This window comes from Tinamus guttatus, unplaced genomic scaffold (assembly GCF_059628265.1).
Source record: "Tinamus guttatus ecotype Peru unplaced genomic scaffold, ASM5962826v1 Tinamus_guttatus_pri_ptg000629l, whole genome shotgun sequence".
Classification (NCBI taxonomy): Eukaryota; Metazoa; Chordata; class Aves; order Tinamiformes; family Tinamidae; genus Tinamus; species Tinamus guttatus.
The window spans coordinates 1,899,318-1,922,307 of record NW_028289163.1 but is presented as its reverse complement, the minus strand read 5'-3'; the positions used below and the strand labels follow the sequence as shown (position 1 = coordinate 1,922,307).

At 60.7% G+C, this 22,990-nt stretch overlaps 3 protein-coding genes across 4 annotated transcripts; 1 reads left to right on the top strand and 2 right to left on the bottom strand.

Moving 5' to 3' along the window:
* Positions 1 to 1,964: 1,964 nt before the first annotated feature.
* LOC104570095 (nuclear receptor subfamily 2 group F member 1-A) lies at positions 1,965 to 10,236 on the bottom strand. The gene is made up of 3 exons (XM_088535282.1): positions 10,042 to 10,236; positions 4,172 to 4,699; positions 1,965 to 2,239 (listed from the first exon to the last, which is right to left on the bottom strand). Exons 1-3 carry the CDS (start codon positions 10,052 to 10,054, stop codon positions 1,965 to 1,967), a joined length of 816 nt encoding a protein of 271 aa, XP_088391408.1. The 5' UTR covers positions 10,055 to 10,236.
* A 5,052-nt stretch (positions 10,237 to 15,288) lies between these two features.
* BOLA1 (bolA family member 1) lies at positions 15,289 to 15,738 on the top strand. The gene has a single exon (XM_088535492.1). It carries the CDS (start codon positions 15,301 to 15,303, stop codon positions 15,736 to 15,738), a length of 438 nt encoding a protein of 145 aa, XP_088391618.1. The 5' UTR covers positions 15,289 to 15,300.
* A 1,486-nt stretch (positions 15,739 to 17,224) lies between these two features.
* On the bottom strand, positions 17,225 to 21,245 carry SV2A (synaptic vesicle glycoprotein 2A). 2 transcript variants are annotated; one of them, XM_088535517.1, is made up of 13 exons: positions 21,102 to 21,245; positions 20,597 to 21,005; positions 20,009 to 20,189; positions 19,785 to 19,936; positions 19,489 to 19,622; positions 19,331 to 19,420; positions 18,973 to 19,083; positions 18,794 to 18,882; positions 18,543 to 18,707; positions 18,323 to 18,456; positions 18,037 to 18,240; positions 17,709 to 17,868; positions 17,225 to 17,577 (listed from the first exon to the last, which is right to left on the bottom strand). In XM_088535517.1, the coding sequence occupies exons 1-13, from the start codon at positions 21,186 to 21,188 to the stop codon at positions 17,394 to 17,396; spliced, it is 2,100 nt and encodes a 699-aa protein (XP_088391643.1). In that variant the 5' UTR covers positions 21,189 to 21,245; the 3' UTR covers positions 17,225 to 17,393. The 2 variants fall into 2 exon arrangements, with proteins under 2 accessions (XP_088391643.1, XP_088391642.1); XM_088535516.1 differs by having other exon boundaries at positions 20,597 to 21,245.
* Between the last annotated feature and the right edge of the window lie 1,745 nt (positions 21,246 to 22,990).

Genomic DNA, 22,990 nt, shown 5'->3' with positions numbered 1-22,990 from the left:
TCACTTTGCACCGCGCTGGCTCCGGAAAAGCCCCGCGGCCGCCGTCGTCGGGACGCGAAGACGCGGGGACGGGCTGGCCGCTTTTACATGCAAATAGACACAAGACCAGGGAAAAGGCAGCTGAAATAGCCCCCGGTGCGGAGCGAGAAGCAGCAATTTTATACATTCCCCGGACATATTATCCACTATCAAGGAAAGAAAAAATTACTAAAGGCTGCATTTTGATGTGCAAAAACGGCTGCACACCGCTCCCCGCCCCACCGCTGATGCTGCTCCAGCCGGCACTCGGGTATTTAAAAGTGTCTCTTTTCTATTTTTTTGGTTATTATTTTTACTTTCCGCCCCATCCTCGGCGTGGCCCCCGTTCCACTTCCAAGGCCTCCCTTTCCCTGATTGACTTTGATTGACGGCTCGGCCCATCATTTCCACGGAGGCACCTCCTCAAGCTGCAGCCTTCTTGCAATATAATTTTGTTTTCTGCCTTTTTTTCTTTTCCTTTTTCTTTTCCATAGGCCTTGGTGCAGGAGGCGGAGCTCAAAGCAGAGGCAGCTCCCCTAAACCCCCCGAAATATCTGCCAGCCGCCGCACACCAGGTCCCAACCCTCTCCCCCAGGGCAATAACTTTCCCCGTGGCCTTTTCCAACTCGTCCTTGAATTAATTCCCAGCGTCTCGTCTCCTGTTGCTCCACGCCGCTCGCATAATTCAGCCCACTCGGTGTTTGTTTAAAATATTCCCGGATGGACATTATTTATAGAAGGGTCAAATGAAGCTGGGCCCGTGTCCTTTGGTTTGAAAAGGCCACTTTTGACTTTTCTCTAATGAGCTTTTAAAACCCTATAATAAAACACGCTCGACTCCGGCGTGGCCATCGCGTCCCCCTGCCGCCGGTCCCGGCTTCGCTCCCGCTGCCGGGATTTGGGGCCGGTCCTGGCTCCATCCCGGCCGCTGTGCTCCCGGTTGGGGCCCGTGGACCACAGCTGAGCCCGGGGGTCACATTTGTCCCCTCTGTCACTGAGCTCACAGGGCTGCGTGGGGACCAAGGAACGGGAGCAGACTGGGAATATATTGGGATTGGACTGGAGCTGCACTGGGTTCGGTTGGGAGAACATACGGGAGACTGGATCTGTACTGGGATCAGACTGGGAGCCAGGCAGGAATGAGACTAGGACCATTCTGGGATCAGACCGGGACTACACTGGGATCAGACCAGGATTATACTGGGATCAGACCAGGACTATACTGGGTTTCAACTAGGACCGTATCAGGGTCTTAGGCTGGGCCTGGCACCAGGCACCCTCAGCTCTAATTACGATGCTGATTGCAGCACAGGGGAGAGAAAAAAAAAAAAGAAGTGTTGGATTATTTTTTTAAGAGCAGAAAAAGGGAGGAAAAAAAGAAAAGAAAAAAGAAAAAAAAAAAACAGCTCATAATCCACAGGGGAGCACATCGTCTAGCAGACAATAAGCACTTAAAAATAAAAGGAGGGGAAATAATAATAATAATAATAACAACACAGGCTTTCATTGTCCAAGGGAAACAGAGGATATAGGATATAATATAGGTTTTATTTTATTTTTATAAATAGTCCGCGCCTCTCCCTTTGCACAGGGCTCCCGAAAGCCCCCGTGCCGCCCAGCGCAGGGGCCAGGAGCTGGCTCGGCTTCGCCGGAGCCACTCCCGGAGTCTTTCGCTCCGCTTTGGAGCTTATTTTTTTCCGCAGATCCGAAACCTTTGTTTCTTTTTACTCCCCTCAAACAGGGGATGGGATATGGGGAGGAGGGGAAAAAAAAAATCACCGTCGCTGTCAAGGCCACTGCGGTCATGAGTTCTCTGTTCTCAAGGGCTGGCCGCGGCGGGGAGGGTTTTGGGGGAGACAGCGGGGTGGAAGGGGGGTTCGCGGGTCCTTTTCAAGGCCGTCGCCGCACTGGCTCCATCCCCACCCCGTCCTTGCCCCCGTGCCCGCTCACTGCATGGCGAGGTAGGGCCAGTTGAAGGTGGATCCCGAGAGCAGCATGTCCCGGATGAGGGTCTCGATGGGCGTCTTGCCCACGAGGCGCACGAAGAAGAGCTGCTCGATGACGGGCGCCGAGACGAGGCGCAGCGAGGGCAGGCGCAGCAGCAGGCGCCCGAAGCGGCTCGGCTGGCTCGGGTGCTGGCTCCGCACGTACTCCTCCAGCGCGCACTGCGACTTCTCCTGCACGCTCTCCACGGGCCCCAGCTCCGACAGCCCCACGGCATCTGGCACCGGGGAGGAAGCGCAGAAAGGGGCATCAGCAGGGCCGTCCCCAAACCCGCCTGCGCTGGGTCCCATGAGCTGGGTCCCCGTGAGGCTTTTTGGTCTTTAAACTTCTCCTCCCCAACCATGAAATCGTCTGTCAGAACATCAGGCTGCAAAACTGCCCTTTGCTGTGGCAAATGTCTCCGCCAAAAGCAGAGATCTGGCAAATTTTTCCCAAAGCCATGTTTCTATAAGCTATAGCGGGGATATTCCATATGTATATAAAATACATATACATATATAATGGTTCAATACATGGAAAATATTGCTAACGGCTTCAGCCTTTATCACTGGGGGAAAATTGGCTCTCCAAGGAGGGGGTTAGGAAATGGCAGGGCTTTTCAAAAAAGGAAACTTTTGGCTCCTGTCATTTTATTTCTTTGTTTGTTCCCAGCTATTCTGGACTCTCTAACATCATCCACATGAGCCTCCTTGCAGGGCTCATGCACAGCCCGAATCGCAGGCATGGCTCTCCACCTGGAAGCACATGCTGGGCTTGGAATTTGGGCATTTCCAAGAGGTGGAAGTAACCATCTTCCAATGCTTTGCTCTTCCAAATCCCCATGTTTCAGAGTTAAAAAAAAAAAAAAAAAAAAGAAGAAGAAGAAGAAGAAGAAAAACAACCAAAAACAGGTCAATCCCTGAAGGTGCAGCCTCCTCTCCTGAATCCATTTGGGGACACAGGATCTGGGGTGAAGTTGCTTTTGATTGCTTCAAATGCTGGAAAATGCTTCAACTCCCAACAGATTCCCTTCTTGTGGCCTCCAGCTGGGCTCAAAACCAGCAAGATGAGAGGCTGGTGGCTGCCTCCTGACTGCAGGGCACCAAAAAGATCCCTCTGGGGCTACTGTCCTGAGTGGAATATCAGCAATTTTTGTCTTTGTTTGGACCTTGGTCCTCCCACACTGCTGCCTTTTAGGTTTGATTTTTTTTTAAGAATTAGAAAGGGTGGGGAGGAAAGCATCTAGTCTCAGCTGGTTTCGCTTGAGACTGCTTGAATGCAACGATCTGAGAGTGAAAAATCAACTACTCCATTTGAAGCCGAATAGACAGGTCCATTTGGGTTCATTGTGGATGAAACAGTTCTGGGTGTGGGAAGAGGTTTCTTCCTGGTGGCCGCTCCCAGGCGCCACCATTGATCCCTCCATGATGGGACACGGAGCAGGGATTTGGGGCACCACAGCAGAGTCAGGGGAACTCCAAGCCCCTCACCCCAAGCCGTCTCATGGGGCAGGAACCACCAAGGAGAGGGGGGGCGGGACGTTTTGGCCACACCTTGTTTAGCCACGCCCCCTCCAGCCGCACCCCACTAAGTCCCACCCATTTACTCCCACCCCATTCAGCAGGCTTTGCCTTGCCCTCTTAAGCCCCACCCTGATTAGCCCCACCCACTCAGCCCCACCCCACTTAGCCACACCCCCCATTCGACCCCAGCCCATTGGGCATTACCCAACCAGCCCCGCCCATTCACGCCCATTCACTGCAGCCCCGCCCATTCACACCCAGCCAGGCCCATTCATCCCTATTCACCACAGCCCCGCCCATTCACGCAGCCCCGCCCATTCATGCCCAGCCTGACCATTCACGACCATTCACTGCAGCCCCGCCCACTCACACCCAGCCAGGCTCATTCATCCCCATTCACGCAGCCCCGCCCATTCACACCCAGCCCTGCCCATTCATTGCAGCCCCGCCCATTCATCCCCATTCACTGCAGCCCTGCCCATTCACACCCAGCCCTGCCCATTCACCACAGCCCCGCCCATTCACCCCCCCCGCAGTGATCCCCATTCATTCCCAGCCCATCCCGCCTCACCTTTCCCAGCCCCTCCCACGAAGCCACACGGCCTCTGTCCCTGTCCCCGCTCGCCCTGTCCCCCCCGGGCGCTCACCCGGCGTGAAGAGCGCCACGGCCTTGAGGCAGGCGAACTCGGCGGCGTCCACGTGCAGCGCCTTGAGCTTCTCCACCTGCTCCTGGAAGACGCGGATGTGGTCCATGAAGGCGACGACGCGGTCGGCCGACATGGGGGCGGCGTGGAGGCCGGCGGCCGCCAGCAGCGGCGCCACGTGCAGCGGCATGGCGCACTGCGCCGCGTTGAGCACGAACAGCTCGCTCCACGCCATGCGCAGCAGGGCCACCTGGTCGGAGAGCTGGAAGTCTGGGAAGAAGGGGATGCCCTTGGCCCACTCGATGGCACTGAAGAGGAGGCGGGCGGCCAGCTCGCAGATGTTCTCGATGCCCATGACGTTACTGGGCTGCAGGCACTGGGCCCCGTAGCGGGCCGTGGGGTAGGGCTCAGCCCGCAGCAGCAACGAGATGAAGCCGCTCAGGTAGCTGTGGCCGGCGTAGGGGTCCCCGTTGGCGAGCGGGTAGTGCCCGGGGCTGCTCTGCGGATGTGCCATGCGGCCCCGCTGCACGGCTGCGGGAGCGGAGCACGGAGGTCAGCGCGGAGCCCTGGCACCCCACTAACCGCCCCCCGGCCAGGACACCCCGTCCCGCTCTAGAAAGGCACACAAGGGACATGTCCCCTGCCCTGACAGGGGACAAACACCCCCCGGCAGCTCGAGGGTCGAGCAACACCCCCCGGCAACACCAGCTCGCGGCAGCTTTTTGTTAGAGAAGCACATGAGAAGCGTTGGGGCCCCCACGCAGGCGTTCAGGGTCGCCGCTTACTTGTGTCCAGCACTAATGAGCTGAGGCTGACGAGGGGCCACCCCCGAGGAGGTGCCCCAGGCACCTGCCCCAACTCTGGCACCAGCCACCCCCTTGATGGGCACCCGTGAGTTGCCCGCCCTGTCCCTGCCTTCTTCCCCGTTTTGGCCTTGAGTTTCCTGCCATTTGGAGACTTTGAGATGAAAAACCTCTCTGGATCCAGGTTGCCTGAGCTCTGCGCTGGAAGGATTTGGGATGAGACATGAAAAAGCAGAACGAGGAAGGAAGAAGGGAGGGCTGGAAGGGGGGCAGGCGGGGGCCGCGTGGCTCTACCTGCGCTAACCCCAGCGCAGCCCCCACTGCACGGGTAGATCCAAGGCAGCTTGAGGGCCAGGTCCCCACTGCGCACATGGTCCCCGAGGGCTGCGGCGCTGGCCCACGGCATCAGAGCCCCCCGCTGCGTGGGCAGCCCTTGAGGGAGGCTTAGCTTAATGCAGCTTGACAATCCCAAGTGTCATCCAGCGGTCGGGATCACCATCCCAAGCTGGCTCCCACCTCCTGGAGCCGCAGCAGCCGGACAGCGCAGCGTCCCACAGGACACCTCCATCCTGTCCCTGCTCTTGTCCAAGCTGGGGACCCGGCTGTGGGACGCAGCGGTCCCAGGCACATCCCACCTCAACTGCTGAGTTTAGTTCCCAGAGGATGAAATGACCCTTTTTGGCCCAAACACACACCCCAAAATAAAGCGCATCAGTGAAGGGCTTCCCTCTGCCCAATTCACCAACTCCAGCTCTCTGGAGAGAGATTCCTCTGGAGTTTTTCACCCATAGCATCTTTAATAAACAAACAGGTTTAAAACCAGCAGTTGCATCACAGGAATCTTTTGGTGCCCAAAACGTACTTTCCCCTGCGGGTGGTTCTGTGCACCCACGTCCACAGCTGGAGGAAAGATGCCTCCTGTCTCCCAGCACCTGGAAACATTGTAAAAAAATCAAAGCCGGGATCAGGCCTGGAAGGAAGGGCACTTGGGCCAGCCCCACACCAGCCCCTGGTGCTGGACCGGGCATTAAATCAGCACCAGAGCCCTGCAAGCAGGTCCTGGATGAGCAGCAAAAGAAACCCAGCCAGGGCCGAGCAGTCGCTTGCGGGGATTTCTTTTTCTGAATTAAACAAAAGGGGAAAAAATAAGGAGGAAAAAAAAAAGAAGAAGAAGAAGAAAAAGCCGAATTCTGACCCCAAACAACCCCTGCTATGCGCAGCTCCCCGCGCAGAGCAGCCCGAAGCAGCCGCAATCCCACAGGAGCAGGGCAGGGCAGCTCGAGAAGGGGCCAAAAGGCCCCATCTTTTGCACGGTTCGTGAAACTCAGAGGCTGCACCTTTCCTCCTGCCACCAGAACACCACGGCATTTTCAACATGGGAAAATGAGCTTTTTTTATACGTTATTTTTAACATGGCCCAGAAAGCTCTTTTGTTATTAGAAGAAATCAAAGCAGAGGGCTTGCTGCATGGACAAGGATGCAGGTCAGGCTTTGGAAACGGAGCTAAACTCCACGTTTTGTGCAGCCACAAAAATCAGCTGCAAACAGAGAAGCCAGAAATCCCAGGAAATGTGTCCAGTTTCCTAAAAAAGAATAAAGTCCCGTGTAGTGCAGCAGGAGAAGGAAAACTTGCTGGATCTTGCTGCCCAGAGGATCTGTCCCATAGGCCTTCCTTTGCACACACACTTCCATGATATTTTTTTTTTGGTGGGGGAGAAAAAAAAAGGAAGCTAAAGTTGAAGGTAGCCCCGCACTAACCTCCTCAAAAAGGGGCAGTGTTTTAATACAAATTCCTAACTCCATGGCACTTGGGGGACTCCTGGAGACCGACTCCAAATGATACCTGAAGGCATTAGCATTTTCCTCCTTTTTGATGAGGGTTTGGGGCACATTTAAGCCATTTCCAGCTGCCACAGCAAGCAGCAGGGATCCAGGAGGAGTTCCCGAAACGGCACGCCAGCATTTCAGCATTGCACGGGCTTCTCGGCCAAAACAACGCCGGGACCCTCTGCCAAAACCCCCAAACCTCCCCCAGGGCAGAAGAAATCCTGCAGAGATGACACCAACACGCTCCCTCCTTCCCTTCTAGCCAACATAGAGAAACATTTACCTGAAATAAAATCCATTGAGAAAGGGGGAAAAAAAAAATCAGGAGAAACAAGCGGATGTGAGCTGCTGGGAAGCACTCTCAGCTTTTGCAGCATTATATCCATTCAAGCACCAAGGAATTGCTTGAAATCCCAACACTGAGCCCGTGCTGGGGCATCCTGTGGCATGAATCCACATGGGACCACCAAGGTGTTTTCCTCCATGCAAAGGGGCTGTCTGTTTTGCACCGTGACACACTGTCCGTTTCTGCCTTATCTTAATCTTACTGATTTATTTATTTATTAATTAATACAAAGAGGTGACTTTTTGGCTGTTCTGTGTGTCACAACTGTCGCAGAAAACCCTGGAAAAATGGGAGAAGGATCCCTGCCTCTCGCCAGCTGCTTCCCAGACAGTGGGAAATCACCATCATCAGAGAGGGGCTTTAATAGCAAAAAAAAAAAAAAAAGAACATGGGCGATAAACAGAGACAAGGGAAGAAGACATGGGTGCAAAACTCACACCTCGGTCGTCAGGGATGTGCCAGACGGGTTTTAGGACGGTGGCACAAACAGGGAAGGAGAACCTTATCCTCCACCCCTTTGCCCAGCTCGCGATAATATTTCTGCCAAACTGGATGGGCTTTAAACTGCAGGGGCTTCCCGCCGGTGAGCCGAAAGCCACCGGGGAAGGATAAAAAAGAAATCGAGCTGTTGCATCGCGGTCCCCCGGGAGCCGCGGCTGAGCCCTCCCCGCCACCCGCAGCCCTTTCACTTCTCCACCGCCGTCAGTGCAATTAGGAGGATAAAATGCAAAGAAATTTAAAAGCAGCACCGGATCCTTCATTAAGCACCGAGCATCCCGGAGCATTCATTTTACGCGCTGCTCAGGGCTGAGTTTTCGGCTCTGCATCAGCCCGGCGCTGGCTGATACCCGAACGCTTCCCATATTTTCACCCTCACGTACCATTTCAGGCTTCAAAACAAATGCTTCTAAAGCTGATGCTTTCATTAAAACTAAATAAATAAAAGAAACAACATGCAATTATGTGGCCAAAATCAGGCAAGCCAGCGACACATGTCATATTCTTGTTATCTTGAAACGCGATTTTAATCCCGGTCATGCTAAGTATTAGAGCGGCCGATTCGGACTAATTAACTTCAGATTTGCCAGACACTCCTCCCCAGAGCCAAAGTCCTAATCTTTTAGAGAATATCTGCATTATTGCCCTCTAATTCCCTGCTTTTAATTTTATTTTTTTCCCCTTCTAAAATAGTGACATCCCCGACTCACACATAACGGCGAGGAAGAGTAAATTGTTGCCATCCCTGCGCAGACACGAAGCTATAAATCAAGCCCGACTTTAAGCCCCAAAGAAACTAAAAGTTCACTAGTTCAAAAGAACAGTTTTGCTGATGATTTAATTAAGGCAAATAGGAAACAGGTTCCCACTGTAGAGCCTTTGGCGGCACGGCCAGAAGTGGAGGGTGTTTGGATAACACAGAGGCTTACGGCCACTGTCATGTTTCCCTTCGGTAAAAGGCACGGAAGGAGAGGAGAAGCAGGAGTGAGATGAGTGACCACAGAGGATACAATAATGAGGCATTTGCGTGGCAAAAAGGAGAGAAAGCGGGAAGGGGAAAGGAGAAAAAAAAAAAAGGAAAGAAAAGGGAGAAAAAAAAAAAGCAAAAGCATCAGGGAGATTCGCGATGGATAATGGATTTTGGAGAATGCTGGGTGTTCTGTGCGGCTTCAGCAAGCCCTCGTCAGGGGAGTTTGTTCCTGATTGTAGGATACCTCTCCAAAAGAATGTGACAGAGGCAGAGAAGGGCTGGCAAGTGGGTCCCAAGGCTCCGTGGTCAGGAGGATCCCTTGGCACCTGGGCCAGGCCCCACAAGAGATGGGACAGGAGCAGTGGAAATAGGGAAAGAGATAACAGAGAGACAGACAGAAAGAGGGATAATGAGAGGAGGGGAAAGGAAAAATGAAAGAAAAATGGAGAAGAGTTTTCTCTTTCTTTCCCCCACACACTTTTTCTTTCTTTCCTTCCTCTTTCTTTCCCTCTTTCAACTTTCTTTCTCTTTCACTGAATTTTTTTTCTTTGTCTCCCTTCTCCTTTCTCTTTCTCTTTGAGCTCTCTTTTTGCTTTCTCTTTTTCTTCCTTTTGTCATTTTCTTGGTCATTTTGCTCGCTTGATCTTTTCCTTCCTTCCCTGCCTTTTCTCCGTTCTTTTTCTTTCTTATTCTCTTGTGCTTTTATATTTTTCCTCGCCTTTTTAACACTCCCTCTCAGCCTTTTTCTCCCATTCTTTTTCCTATTTTTTCATCCTCTCTTGCTCTTTCTTTTGCTCCCTCTTATCCTTTTCTACTCTTTTCCACTTCCTCTTATCCTTTCCCTCACGTTCTTTCCCCTCTTCCCACTCCCACTTGCCTTTTCTTTTTCTCCCTTTCCTTTTCCACTCCTTCTTGCCCCTTTTCCCCCTTTCTTCTCCCATTCCCTCCTGCTCCCTTTCCTGCCTGTTCCCATCCTTTTCCCTTCACTTTTCCTCCTTTAAGCACTGTTCTTTTTCTTCCCATTCCTTCCCACTTTTCTTTCACTTCCCTCTTGCTCTCTTGGTCTTCTCTCCTTTCTCCCTTCCCTCTTCACTTTGCTCTTTGCCCTCCTCTCGCACGACTCATGGTGCTGCCCAGTCCCGGTGCCCGGTCTGCCGTCCAGTGCCCGCTGCTTGCTCACGGTGCCCATTCCCTGCTCCCGCTGCCCAGTCTGCTGTCCGGTGCCCAATACCCAGTCCTGCTGCTCATTCCCGGTGCCCGGTCCGCTGCCCGGTTCCCGGTACCTGCTCCTGGTGCTCGGCCCAGTGCTTGTGACACCTGCTCTTCACTCCCGGCGCCCATTCCATTGCCCAGCGCCCGATCCCACCACTCGCTCCCAGTGCCCGGTGCCTGGCGCCCGGTCCCATCGCTCGCTGCCGGTGCCGCTCACCTTCCCGCCGCATTCCGACGCGGAGGCACTTGCGGAGACGGCAGTACTGGCACTGGTTGCGGTGATGCTGGTCCACGGGGCAGTCGCGCCCGCCGCGGCAGCTGTACGAGAGGTTGCGGCGCACGGAGCGCTTGAAGAAGCTCTTGCAGCCCTCGCAGGTGAACTGCCCGTAGTGCTTCCCGCTCGCCTTGTCGCCGCACACCAGGCAATCCGCCGCCGCCGCCGCCTTCTCGGCTGCCCCCGGCCCCGCCGCCGCCTTGGTCGCGCCCGCCGGCTCCGGGGCGCAGGGCGGCGGCTCCGGGGCCGGCCAGGGCCCCGCCGCCGTGGCCATGCGGGGGGCGGCGGGGCCGCTGCGGGGACGCGGAGGGACGGGGAAGGGGCGGCCCGGGGGCTGCGCTCAGGACGCGGGCGGGACGGAGGGATGGGGAGAGGGGAAACGGAGGAGGGCGCTGGGGATGGAGGGACCGGGCTGGGGAAGCGCGGGCAGGACGGAGGGATGGGGAAAGGAGCGGCGGAGGAGTGTGCTCAGCACGGGGGGACGGGGCGGAGGGGAGTGCGCCGGGGATGGAAGGATGGGGAAAGGAGAGCGGGAGGAGTGCGCTGGGGAGGGAGGGCTGGGGAAGGACGGGCGGGGGAGTGCGCTCGGGATAGGGGGACGCGGGGACGGGGCGGAGAAGTGCGCTGAGGATGGAGGGATGGGGAAGGGAGGGATGGAGGAGTGCGCTGGCTGGGGAGGGGGAGGGAGGAAGGGACGGGGCAGGAGCGGCGGCAGAGCGCGCCGGGGCACGGGGCAGGACGGTCAGAGGAGAAAGAGGAGGAGGAGGAAGAGAAAAGTTCCTTCCCCTCCCAAGCGAGGGCAGCGGGGGCTCCTGGTCGGCGGGAGGGCCAGGGTCTGCTCCGGGGGGCCCCGGCGCGGCGACAGCCCCAGGGCCGGGCGGCCCGGAGCTGCCCCCGCCCCAGGGGGAGAAGCAGCCGCTCGCCCCGAGCGCCTGGGTCCCCTTCGGCCCGACCCGGCCCCGGGAGGGCTCGACCTCCCCCCCAGGGGGGACCTGGGTGGAAACGGGCAGAAATTAACCTCAAATGAGAGGGGCGGGCCCGGGGCGAGCGGCCCGGAGAGGGAGGGGGATGCGGAAGGCCGAGGGGGCGGGGAGCGGGGCAGCGCGTGGACGCCCCCCGCGTGTGTATGTGTATGTATGGAAGTGCGTGCGTGTGCAAGCCCTTGCGACGCGCGCGCACGGCCCCCCCGCCTTTGCTGCGCCGCCACGCGTGTGCGCGGGCCCGCGTGTGCAAGCGCGGAGCCCCCTCTCTTGTCTATCTGTCCATCCGTCCATCCATCCATCCATCCATCCATCCGCCCCTCCGCGCGCTGCCCGTGGGGCGACCCGCACCGGGGCAGCCCCCACGCGGGACACCCCGCGCGGGTCACGTGGTGCCAGAGCCCCCCACCAAAGTGTCCGCGGAGGCGCTGCCCATATAAGGAGCTTCCCGCCATAAAAGGACACGCGAGGTGGGGCGGCTCCCGACGTCACCAGCCACGCCCGCTCGGAACGCCGGCGAGAGCGCCAATCAGCGCGTCGAGGGGGCGTGGCCGAGCGGCGGAGGGGGCGTGGCCGGGGGTCCCTGGGTTCAGGGCCAGGTGGAAGGTCCCGCGGAGGCAGAGGGGACAGGACGGGCAGTGTCCCCATGGCGGGGACACGGATGGGGACAAGGACAGGGAGGGTCCCAGGGCAGTGTCCCCAGGGAGGGTCAGGGGAGGGTCCCCGTGGCGGGGACACGGATGGGGACAAGGACAGGGAGGGTCCCAGGGCAGTGTCCCCAGGGAGGGTCAGGGGAGGGTCCCCGTGGCGGGGACACGGATGGGGACAAGGACAGGGAGGGTCCCAGGGCAGTGTCCCCAGGGAGGGTCAGGGGAGGGTCCCCATGGCGGGGACACGGATGGGGACAAGGACAGGGAGGGTCCCAGGGCAGTGTCCCCAGGGAGGGTCAGGGGAGGGTCCCCATGGCGGGGACACGGATGGGGACAAGGACAGGGAGGGGAGAGAGATGGGGGACGGTTGCAGGACCATGTCCCTACAGAGGGTCAGGTCACCATGGGGGAGAGCCCTGGGGACAGCACTGGGGAAAGGGATGCAAAAGGGCATGAGGATAGGACTCGAAGCAGGGCTGGGGGAAGCACAGGCTTCCAAAAAAGAAGAGATGCTAAAAAGAATGAGCGAGAGAGGGAGTAGCGGTGTCTGGGAGCAGGCATGGGTGTCATGAGCTCAGCAGTGCTCAGCGGTGGCCCAGAGATCCACATCTATCTCCCAGGCCCATTGGAGCCGCGCCGGCCGTCGGTCAAAGGCGACTGTAAAATAAGCAGTTTCCTATAATTGCTCGTAAAAGCCGTCGCTCGAGACTTCATTCTTCATTCCCAGCGGGGCCCGGAGGGGTGGGAGAGGGGCCTCCTGCCTCATAAATCCCGCCACGAGTTCCTTTTAGGCGAAAATTCATTAGCTTTTCCCTCCCGACAGCGCAATCCTCGCACTGAGGTTGTGCAGCCGAGTGGGATTTACAGGCTCCTGCTGCGGGGAGAAAGATTTTCCCCAAATCCCCCCAGTATTTCCCACAGGAGCTCAGCCCACATCCCCAAGTTCAGCCCCATCTTGAGACCGCCCCAACTCATCTCAGCTGCGGGGCAGTCACTAGCGGTTATATATAACGTTGTGCCCCATGAAACAGGGGCTGTCGGATGGGCCGGTGATGGATGGCGGTTTGTGCGGCGGGTGGCCGGAAGAGCGGGGGATGCCGGGGGTCAGAGCCCCTGGCCCGGCCACTGGGCAAGGAAGGACCCCAGTGAGGTGGCAGCAGGAGGGGACAGTGGGTGTCAGCACCAGGTCAGGGGAAACAGGCGGCCACCAAGATTTACAGCCCCTAAGGGACCCGCGGCCCGGGGGCCGGCGCCTGTTGTGTGGCCAGGGCGTTACGCGGCACGAGTTCGTCGGGCCTCTGCAGCCAAAGGGCAGCCTGCAGCGGGGTGGCCTCGCCATGGCACGAGTTCGCCAGGCCTCTGTGGCCAAAGGGCAGCCTGGAGCGGGCGGCATCACCACGGCATGAGTTCGCCAGGCCTCTGCGGCAGGAGCAGGGTGGGATCGCACGCTGCTCCCGAGCCCTCCTGCCTGTGGGGTCCTGCCGGTGGCGGGAGGGCGCCGGGAGCCGCGGGGCCGTCACGTGGCCGCTTGTTTAAGCACTTAACGAACATTCGCCTTGACCCCGCTGACCCGAGCCCCTGCGCTGGGGGCACCTTTGCCGCTGGCCGGCAAAAGGGTCACAGGGGTGGCTTTGTCCGGGGTAGAAGAGGGCGACAACATGACACAGGGTCATACCCCGGCCATGGGGCTCGTGGCGGGGGGGGGACTGCCGTGAGCAAGGCGGGGGCGGTTGCATCCTGCCCCTAGCAGCACCCATGGGTGCTGTGCATGCCGGGGAGGGGGGAGCCAGACCGGCCCCACGGGCGTTATGGAGCGCGGGGCGTTGCACGAACCGCTATGGGCCCGGCTGCTTTGGGTCCCCCCTCCCCGGGACGCCCCAGCGGCCGCGGGGGCTGCTGGGACTTGTAGTTCTGCTGCCGGGCCACGTGACGGGGCGGAACGCGGGGCGGACTCCAGCTCCCAGCGTGCTCAGCGCGGCGGTGCGGAGGCCGTTGGGGCTCGGGTGAGAGTCGGGGCGCCCGGATACGGGCGTGTGCAAGGGGGGGAAAGGAGGGGGGTGTCGGGTTTGGTGTCCCCCTGCTGCATTGCACACGTGTGTGCAAAGGAGAGGGCCGGCTTTGGTGTCACCTTGCTGCATTGCACACGTGTGTGTAAGGGGGGGGGGTGTCGGGTTTGGTGTCACCTTGCTGCATCGCACACGTGTGTGCAAAGGAGAGGGTCGGGTTTGGTGTCCCCCTGCTGCATCGCACACGTGTGTGCAAGGGGGGGGGGTTGGGATTGGTGTCACCCTGCTGCATTGCACACGTGTGTGCAAAGGAGAGGGCCGGCTTTGGTGTCACCCTGCTGCATTGCACACGTGTGTGCAAGGCTAGGTGGGTATTGGGTTTGGTGTCACCCTGCTGCATTGCACACGTGTGTGCAAAGGAGAGGGCCGGCTTTGGTGTCACCTTGCTGCATTGCACACGTGTGTGTAAGGGGGGGTGTCGGGTTTGGTGTCACCTTGCTGCATTGCACACGTGTGTGCAAAGGAGAGGGTCGGGTTTGGTGTCCCCCTGCTGCATCGCACACGTGTGTGCAAGGGGGGGGTTGGGATTGGTGTCACCCTGCTGCATTGCACACGTGTGTGCAAAGGAGAGGGTCGGGTTTAGTGTGATCCTGCTGCATTGCACACGTGTGTGCAAGGCGAGGTGGGTATTGGGTTTGGTGTCACCTTGCTGCATTGCACACGTGTGTGCAAAGGAGAGGGCCAGCTTTGGTGCCACCCTGCTGCATTGCACACGTGTGTGTAAGTGGGGGGGGTGGTCAGGTTTGGTGTCACCTTGCTGCATCGCACACGTGTGTGTAAGGGGGGGGGTGTCGGGTTTGGTGTCACCTTGCTGCATTGCACACGTGTGTGTAAGGGGGGGGGGGGCGGTCAGGTTTGGTGTCACCCTGCTGCATTGCACACGTGTGTGCAAGGGGAGGTGGGTATTGGGTTTGGTGTCACCTTGCTGCATTGCACACGTGTGTGCAAAGGAGAGGGCCAGCTTTGGTGCCACCCTGCTGCATTGCACACGTGTGTGTAAGTGGGGGGGGGTGGTCAGGTTTGGTGTCACCTTGCTGCATTGCACACGTGTGTGTAAGGGGGGGGTGTTGGGTTTGGTGTCACCTTGCTGCATTGCACACGTGTGTGTAAGGGGGGGGGCGGTCAGGTTTGGTGTCACCCTGCTGCATTGCACACGTGTGTGCAAGGGGAGGCGGCTATTGGGTTTGGTGTCACCCTGCTGCATTGCACACGTGTGCGTGAGAGGGGTTGGGATATTCAGCTGCCTTGCACGTGTGTGTGCAAGGGGAGAGGTGGGATTGGGCTCGCTCTGCTGCACTGCACAGACGCGTGCCAGAAGGGGGGGCATCCAGCTGGGATGGAGGGCACCCTGCAGCATTGCACACGTGTGTGCCCAGCTCGGATGGAACCCTAATGTGTCCCCACCTCCCAGTAAAACACTCACTGCCCCCATCTAATGTGAGGGGGGGGGGGGGGTCTGTCACCCAACCTCACTGCTGTGCCCCCCCAGGCCCTGGGTGCTGCCGGATGCTGCGGAACCGCACAGTGACAGCAGCGGTGACAGCGGTGACGGCGACCGCGGCGCGTCGGGGCTGCGCCATGGCCGAGGGCCCGGTGGCCCGGGCCATCCGCGCCAAGCTGCAGGCGGCCCTGGAGCCGAGTCACCTGCAAGTGGTGGACGAGAGCCACCGGCACGCGGGTCCCCCCGGCGCCGAGAGCCACTTCGCCGTGGCCGTGGTGAGCGAGCGCTTCGAGGGGCTGCGGCCGCTGCAGCGGCACCGCCTGGTGCACGCCGCGCTGCGCGCCGAGCTCGCCGGGCCCGTGCACGCCCTGGCCATCGTGGCCCGCACGCCCCAGCAGTGGCGCGACGACCCCGCCGTCCCCCCCCGGCCCGCCTGCCTGGGGGGGTCCAAGCACGAGCCCCGCGGAGCCGAGCCGCTCAGCGCCGCCCCGGATGCCTCCTGACGCCCCTCACCCCGGCGTCAGGGCTGCCGCCGCGTCACCACAACCTGCTGCTTTTCTCCCGTGTTTTTGGACCATTTCCCCTACTGAACTTCCCAATAAACCGCTTGCCCGCCCCGGACAAAACACACCGTTCGGAGGTCGGTCGGATCATTAATTATTTTTTTTTGTCATTTTTCTTTCCGTACACGGGGTGAGGGTGGCTGAGGGCGAGGTGGTTGTGGTGTATTTTTGTGTTTTTTTCTCTTTTTTTTAATTCTTTACAAACATCTAAAAACTACAGCACGGCACAACTCTGCATACAGACAGAACTACGCATGTTCTCTTAGAAAGACCAGCGACACCGAAGGGCGGAGGAGGAGGAGGGAGGAAAAGGAGGAGGAGGGGGACGCGGGAGGGATGAAGCTCTCGCCGCCGGCCCGGCGTCTGCTCGCTCGGCCGGGGCCGCTCGCGGCCGGTGGCTCCCCAGCGCTTTTGCATCGAGCCGTGGGTCCGGGCGCTTCGTTGTGCTTTGCAACCGCTGCTGGTTTTGGGTTTGTGCTCCAGGCGAGCGGAGCAGGGGGGGGAAACACTCGTGTCCCCTCCCTCCAAACCGCCCCGGCTCCGGCCGCGCACCCGCCTGCGCCGGTTCCGACTATTGCATCCATTGGAAAAGCCTAGGAAAGAAAAGCCTTTAAAAAGACGTAGAAAAATAACGGGTGGGTCGGGGAGCGAGCGGCGGCTCCCTGATCCACACGCTCTGGCCGGTCCCCCGCTTGCTGGTGGGATTTGCACCCTCACCAGGGGATTTGCACCCAGCCGAGGGGGCTGCACCCTCGGGACAGACCTGCAAACCCAACCTGACGGGGAAAGGTGCCGGCCGCGGTCTCACCAGCTTAATAACCGCAGGGCCCTAATTACATTAACGAATCTGTCGCTGCAGAGACGCCCCTGGCATCGCCCCGGGGTATTGGCACCCCAAGGAGATGCCGGGGCCGGATGTCCCCATTGCCACTATCCCCACGTGCACCCTGAGGTGCCGTGCACGCCAAGGCAGTTTGCACCCTGAGGAGCCCTGCACAGCCCCCAGGGCCCTGTGCACACCCAAGTGCCGCGTGTCCCGCAGCGTCACGCTCTGCATCGTGCACCCGCAGGGTGCCATGCAAACCAGTGCACCCCGTCGTGCCGCAGCACCGCGCGCCCCGACGCCATGCACGCTGCAGCAATGCACCCCCCCGCAGCCGCCGTGCACCCCAGGGTGCTCTGCACCCCCAGGGTCCACCCCTGCTTCTCCCGGCTGCAGGGGCGGCTTAAACAGAGCTCACTTTGCACCCCAAAGCGCTGGCCCTGCTCCCACATCACCCTGCCAGGGGCCAGAGCCTTCCTCCTCCTCCTCCTCGCCGCGTCCCCCCCACCGAGCGAGCAGATACTCCCATACGCGATGACACCGAGAAAAGAAACAGGGAGGGAGGGGGGCAAAGGGAAGGCGGGGGCGGGGGGGGGGAGAAGAGCAAACCAAAGAAAAAATAAAATAAAATAAAAATATATATGTATATATATCCCAAATGCTCCAAGAAGACGGTTCACAGTGTCTAAACGAGACTAATCCCCCGCCCCTTGCCCGGGGGAAGGGGGAGACGAGCGGGGAGAGGCCGGGGGGGTCCCCCCCGCAGTGCCCCTCACTGCAGCACTTGGCCCCGCGTCTCGGGCAGTTTCAAGGCGAGGGAGCTGCCGAGGGCGAGCGCGGCGGAGGCCAGGAGGATGGGCACCGCCTTGGTGATGCCCACGAAGGATGTGAAGATGCTGATGCCCAGCACGGCCGCCAGCTTGCAGAGCGCGTTGAGGAAGCCGAACGCCGTCGTCCTGCGGGCAGAGGGCAGCCCCGTCGCCGTTCCCCTCTCCAATCCCACCCGGACGCCTGGGTCCCGCTTTCATGGCGGGGCGAACCCAGCGCATGGCCAAGGAGGGGGGCCCAGGCGTCCGGGCGGCGTTACCGCTTATCGGAGGGGTAGAGCTCCACGGTGAGCACGTCGAGGGCGTTCCAGGAGGCGATGCTGACGCCGCCGAAGAGGCAGAGCAGGGCGATCATGGCCGACTCGCTGTTGCCGAAGGAGAGGAAGAAGCAGCTCACGCAGGACATCACGCTGGAGCCGGCTGCGGAGACACCGGCCAGCGGGCTCAGGGAACGTCCCAGCGACGCCGGGGCCAATCCTGGCACCGGCATCGCCGGTTCGAGTCCTGCCATCACCAGCACTGCTTGGGGGGCAAAAGAAAAGAGGCAACAAAAGAAAAGAGGGAACTATACGAAACCGTGGTGCCCACCCAGCATGCGGAGGCGGCCGATCTTGTCCATGAGCAGGGCCGAGACGATGTTGCCCGGCAGCACGGCCAGGGTGCCCAGGAAGCTCACGAAGTAGATCATGTAGGCGTTGTTGTCGTCGCTGAAGTCCAGCTGGCAGCCCTCCTTGTTGTGCAGGAAGGTGCTGTTGAGCACCCGGCTGTCGATGAACTTGTACTCGAAGAGATCTGCATTGGGGACGGGGAAAGAGGGCTGTGAATGGGCAGAGGGGGCTGGCGGGGCCGGGGGACACGTGGCACCCGGTGGGACCTGTGTTGTAGAAGACGGTGGAGATGAAGGTGCAGTTCTTGAAGAAGGTGTTGCTGGAGGTGATGTCCTCGAAGTAGCACTCCTCAAAGAGCGAGTCCTCGAAGATCACCGACTTCATCTTGAGGCCGATGAACCTGCCGAGCCCGGCACTGAGCCGCTGCCCGCCCATGCAGCGAGTGCGCGGGGCCTCAGCCCCATCCTGCCCCGCGTGGACACGCACTTGTCGTTGAAGTACTCGCCGTTCTGGTGGATCTGGTTCTCCAGGGTGAAGTTGAAGGTGAAGTGCCGGACCTTCTCGCGCGTGAAGAGCTTGGTGCGCGACGCGTACTCGATGCTCTGCAGGTGCTTGATCATGTCCGGGAACCAAACCGTGAGCCCGTAGTAACTGCAGCAGCGGCGAGAACGTCATGAAGCCCCCCCAGAGCCCCCCGAGGTGTCTCCCTACCGCAGCGGGGACCCCCCTGGCCCCACCTGAAGGACATGGTGAACCACACGGCCATCATCATGAGCGTCACGCGGCGGTACTCGGGCGCGAAGCACTGCTGGAAGTTGCTCCAGACCTAGGGCAGGGCGAGAGGTGGTGGCAGCCAGGGTGGCTCAGGGACACGGGACAGGATGGGACGGGAGGGGACGGTCCCTGCCGCGCTCACCTGCTGCGACAGGTTGAGGACGCGCACCAGCCAGCGGCGGTACCACGTGCCCGTGTCCGCCTGGATCTCGATGAGCTCGTCCTCCCGCTTGATGGTCTTGATGTGGGTCACCTGGGGAGGGACACAGGGACAGGTCAGGCGGCATCATCACAGCGCCCGTCTCCACAGCCTGCCTCAGTTTCCCCAGCCAGGAAGCTGAGATTTTCCGCAGGGAGGGATTTGCCCAGTGGAAGGGGCATGGAGAGACCCCCCTCCTGCTGCCAGAGTTGTGCCGGTTGCAGCGTCCCCCCCAACCTGGATGCCAGGGTCCCCATAGCAGCTCTAGACTCAGCCCAGCCTGGGGGGGGGTAAATCTCACCGAAAAGACCCTCTCGGGGTGGCCCTTGGCCCTCATGTTGGTGTCGTGGACCTGCTTGAGCACCATCCAGGCCTCGTCGTGCTTGCCGTTCTGCGGGAGAGCGCGGTCAGCACCGCGGCAGGACGCGGCCCCGCCGGCGGCCCCGGGGCAGCCCTCACCTCCAGGAAGAAGCGGGGGCTCTCGGGCATCGTGGTGAGCGCCCCGATGGCGAACACCGACGGGAAGGCGCAGACCAGCACGAAGACCCGCCAGCTGTGGAACTGGTACGCGGAGCCCATCTGGAAGCTCCAGCCTGCCACGGAAGGGGAGCGGACGGACGTGTCAGGGAGCCCCCGCCACGCTGAGACCTGGCAAACTCGCTCCACGTCGCCAAGACCCGGAAAACTTGTGCCGTTGCCGTGCTGAGACCCAGCAAACTCACTGCACTCGCCACGTGGTCTCGGCCACCCCTTACCGTAGTGCGGGATGATGGCCCAGGCCATGGCGGACGCGTAGATGCCGCCGATCATCCAGAACATGCAGAGCCAGCTCAGGTGCTCCCCACGCTTCTCCTGCGCCAAGAACTCCGAGAAGTAGGAGAAGACGATGGGGATGGAGCCGCCAATGCTGCGGACAGAGCGGGCATTAGTTGGGCAGCCTTGAGGCACCCCGGACGCCTGGGCCCTCCTCTCCCCTTACCCCACACCCGAGAGCAGCCTGCAGAAGAGGAAGGTGCCGTAGCCCTGGACGAAGGAGGAGAAGAAGGCGAAGACGCTGTTGACGGAGAGGGAGATGAGCAGGCACTGCCGTCGTCCCAGGCGGTCGGCCAGCCCGCCCCACAGGAAGGCGCCCACCATCATGCCCAGGTACACGATGAGCCCTGGCGGAGGGGGGACAGCGCCGTCACACGGGGCTTCCAGCGCCCTCCCGGCCCCACAGCTATTCCGAGGGCAGGGAGGCCGGACGCCTGGGCCCCCTTTCCTGCCCAGCAGGGGAGATGGAGGTGCTGGGGGACTCCTCTGTCCCTCGCTGTCTCCTCATGTCTTCCTCTGTCCCCTCCATAACTCCTATGTCCTCTCGTGTCCCTTTACACCTCCCTCTATCCCCTCCTGGCCTCCCTTACCTCCATATCCCCCCACACATGCCGCTAGCCCCCGACCCTTCCATCATCCCCCATCTCCTCGCATCCCTCTGCACCTCCCTACATTCCGGGTCCTCTTGCATCCCCCCATCCCTCCCCACCCCAATATCTCCATGTCCCCTGGTGTCCCCTGCATCCCGGCTCACCCAGCATCCCCTTGTTGGAGTCGGAGAGGCACATGTCCTTCTCAGCACTGGGCAGCACGAAGCCCACCACGAAGACCTCAACGCCATCGGCCATGAGGGCCAGTCCCAGGACGAAGTAGAGGGTCCACTGGAAGCGGCCGTGGCCGCACTCCTGCAGGATGAGCTCGTACTGCTGCGCCAGCTCCTCCTTGTCCTTCCGCCGCTGGCCCTCGGCATCGTCGAAGGCGCCGAAGGCTCCGCCGGCGGCCGTCTCGCTGCCCAGGCGCTCACCGCCCTTGAGCGACTCGTTGCGTGGGATGCCCTGGTACTCGCCCTCGTAGATCTCGTCCTCCTCGTCGTGGCCCTCGGTGGCGTCGCTGGAGGCTCCTTCCTCCTCGTTGGCCGCCTCGCCGCCCCGGTAGTAGCCGTCCTGCGGCGCGTAGTCGTCGTCGTCGTCCTCCTCCTCGAAGCGCGAGTACGAGCGCTTGGTGTACTCGTCCTGCACGCGGTCCATGCCCTTGCTCACCTTCTTGGCCGCGTGCTTCTTCACCTCCTTGGCGATGTCTTTCGCGCCCCGGATGAAGGCCGTCCGGTCTCGGAAGCTCTCGTCCATGGTGCCGGCTCTTCGGTTCAGCCCGGGGAGGGTGTCACGGGGGGGACGTGTGCGCCTCGGTTTGGGGGTCTGCCCTGACGGCTTCAAGCCCGGGGGCTGGGGGCGGCTGCGGGTCTCCGGCGGGATGTGAGAGGCCGGGCTGGAGCGCTACCCATTCGCTTGGCGCGGGCAAAGGTGGCCACGGGCCCCAGATGCTGGCCCAGACCTGCAGGAGCCCAGACACAAACAGCTGCAATTTAGGGGGTCGGGAAAAGGCCCCACTGGCCCAAGTTCCATGCACAGGTTCCCCTCTCTGTTCCTTAAGACGATGAGACAATTAGAGACCTCTATTTCAGTAAGATTTAGGCAGCCAAAGACCACTGCTCCAAGTCCATTAGGGGACTGTCCCCTGTCTACTACCATGGTTGAGCTCAAGCTATGGCGCTTGTTTGTCTGTCCCTGTCGCTTTTCTCCAGCTCTCTGCTTGAGCCAAAACACACTGGCACTTGGTGTCTTTGAGGCATCAGCCCCTGTGTCAAATTCGGTTAAGGCCAGGACTTCTGCTAGGAGGGAGTGACACGCAGGCTGCGAGACCACACACTGCATCAGCACTTCGGGGTTGGGAGGAAAATATAGAAATCTGTGTGCGAGAAGGGAGCGCGGCACGAAAGAGAGGCGGCTTCGACGCGCGGGAGAGCAAGAACAGATCAGCCCAGACGAACAGATGGGCAAGACAAGCCGCAAGACGCTGGGGTTGGGACCGGCCCCGCTGGTGAGCACTGCAAGGCCACCAAGGAGCGGGGACAGCCACACTGGGCGCTCTGTCACCCCAGTGGCCCTCGAGGAAGGGGATTGGAGGCCAGACCTCCACGTGGCAGTGCCCTCCATGCGGAACCACAGTGGGGCTCCCGGCGCCTGCCAGAGCCACCGGCCCTGGTATGGAGCAGGATGTCCTGGTAGGGAGGCCAGGAGGCCACGGGGAGGGTCGCCCCGTGCCCTGGGGACACCCCTGCCCCAGGGCCGCCCCCCAGGCCCATGGGGAGAGGCCGCTCCATTTTCCTCAATGGGGCCGGGAAGGTGGGGCCGCGCCGCCAGCCAATGAGCTGCAGGGGGCGGGGCCAAGGCACCAGCATCAATGGGGCTGTGGGGGGTGACGCCCAGCTGTTCGGCCAATGAGATTCAGGGGGCGTGGCCAGGCAGCTGAGACCCCCCCCTTCCTGTGCTCCCCACCAAGCTCAGGAGGGGACCCAGGGACCCTGGGGACAGGGACCTTGGGGACAGGGAGCCTGGGGCGCTGCCAGCACAGCTCTGCTCACCCCAGGGCACCCGGCCCGGGCACGGCAACTACCTGCTGGCGACCGGGGCCTGGGGACACCCATGGAAGGGGACCCAGGGAGTCCTCTGGCCACCGCGACGGGCTTTAGCCCCATCCCACACGGTCCATCCGGGAGAATCCCGCAAGAGCCGGGGGTCGTGACGTCCCGCCGGCCCCGTGGGCTGGGGCTGCCGTGCCGCAAGGCAGCGCTTCCCCTGGCTGTTTCGCCTGGGCTGTGAGTCACCACCACGAACCAGGCCAGCCGCCTGGCACTGACATCCCCCGTCTCCTTGGGAAGCGCAGGACGGAGCCCCCGACCTGGCAGAGGAATACGGGAATACCGAGGATGGAGATGGGCAGGGGGTCAGGGCTTGCGAAGGTCACACTTGCAGGTGGCTGCAGCACGCGGTGCCTGGATCCCCAGTGCCAGCGGGTTGGGTGCCAGGGACCTGAGTCCGGGGGGATTTTGCTCCTGGCCTTGCTGCCAGCCTCCCAGTGCGGAGAGGGG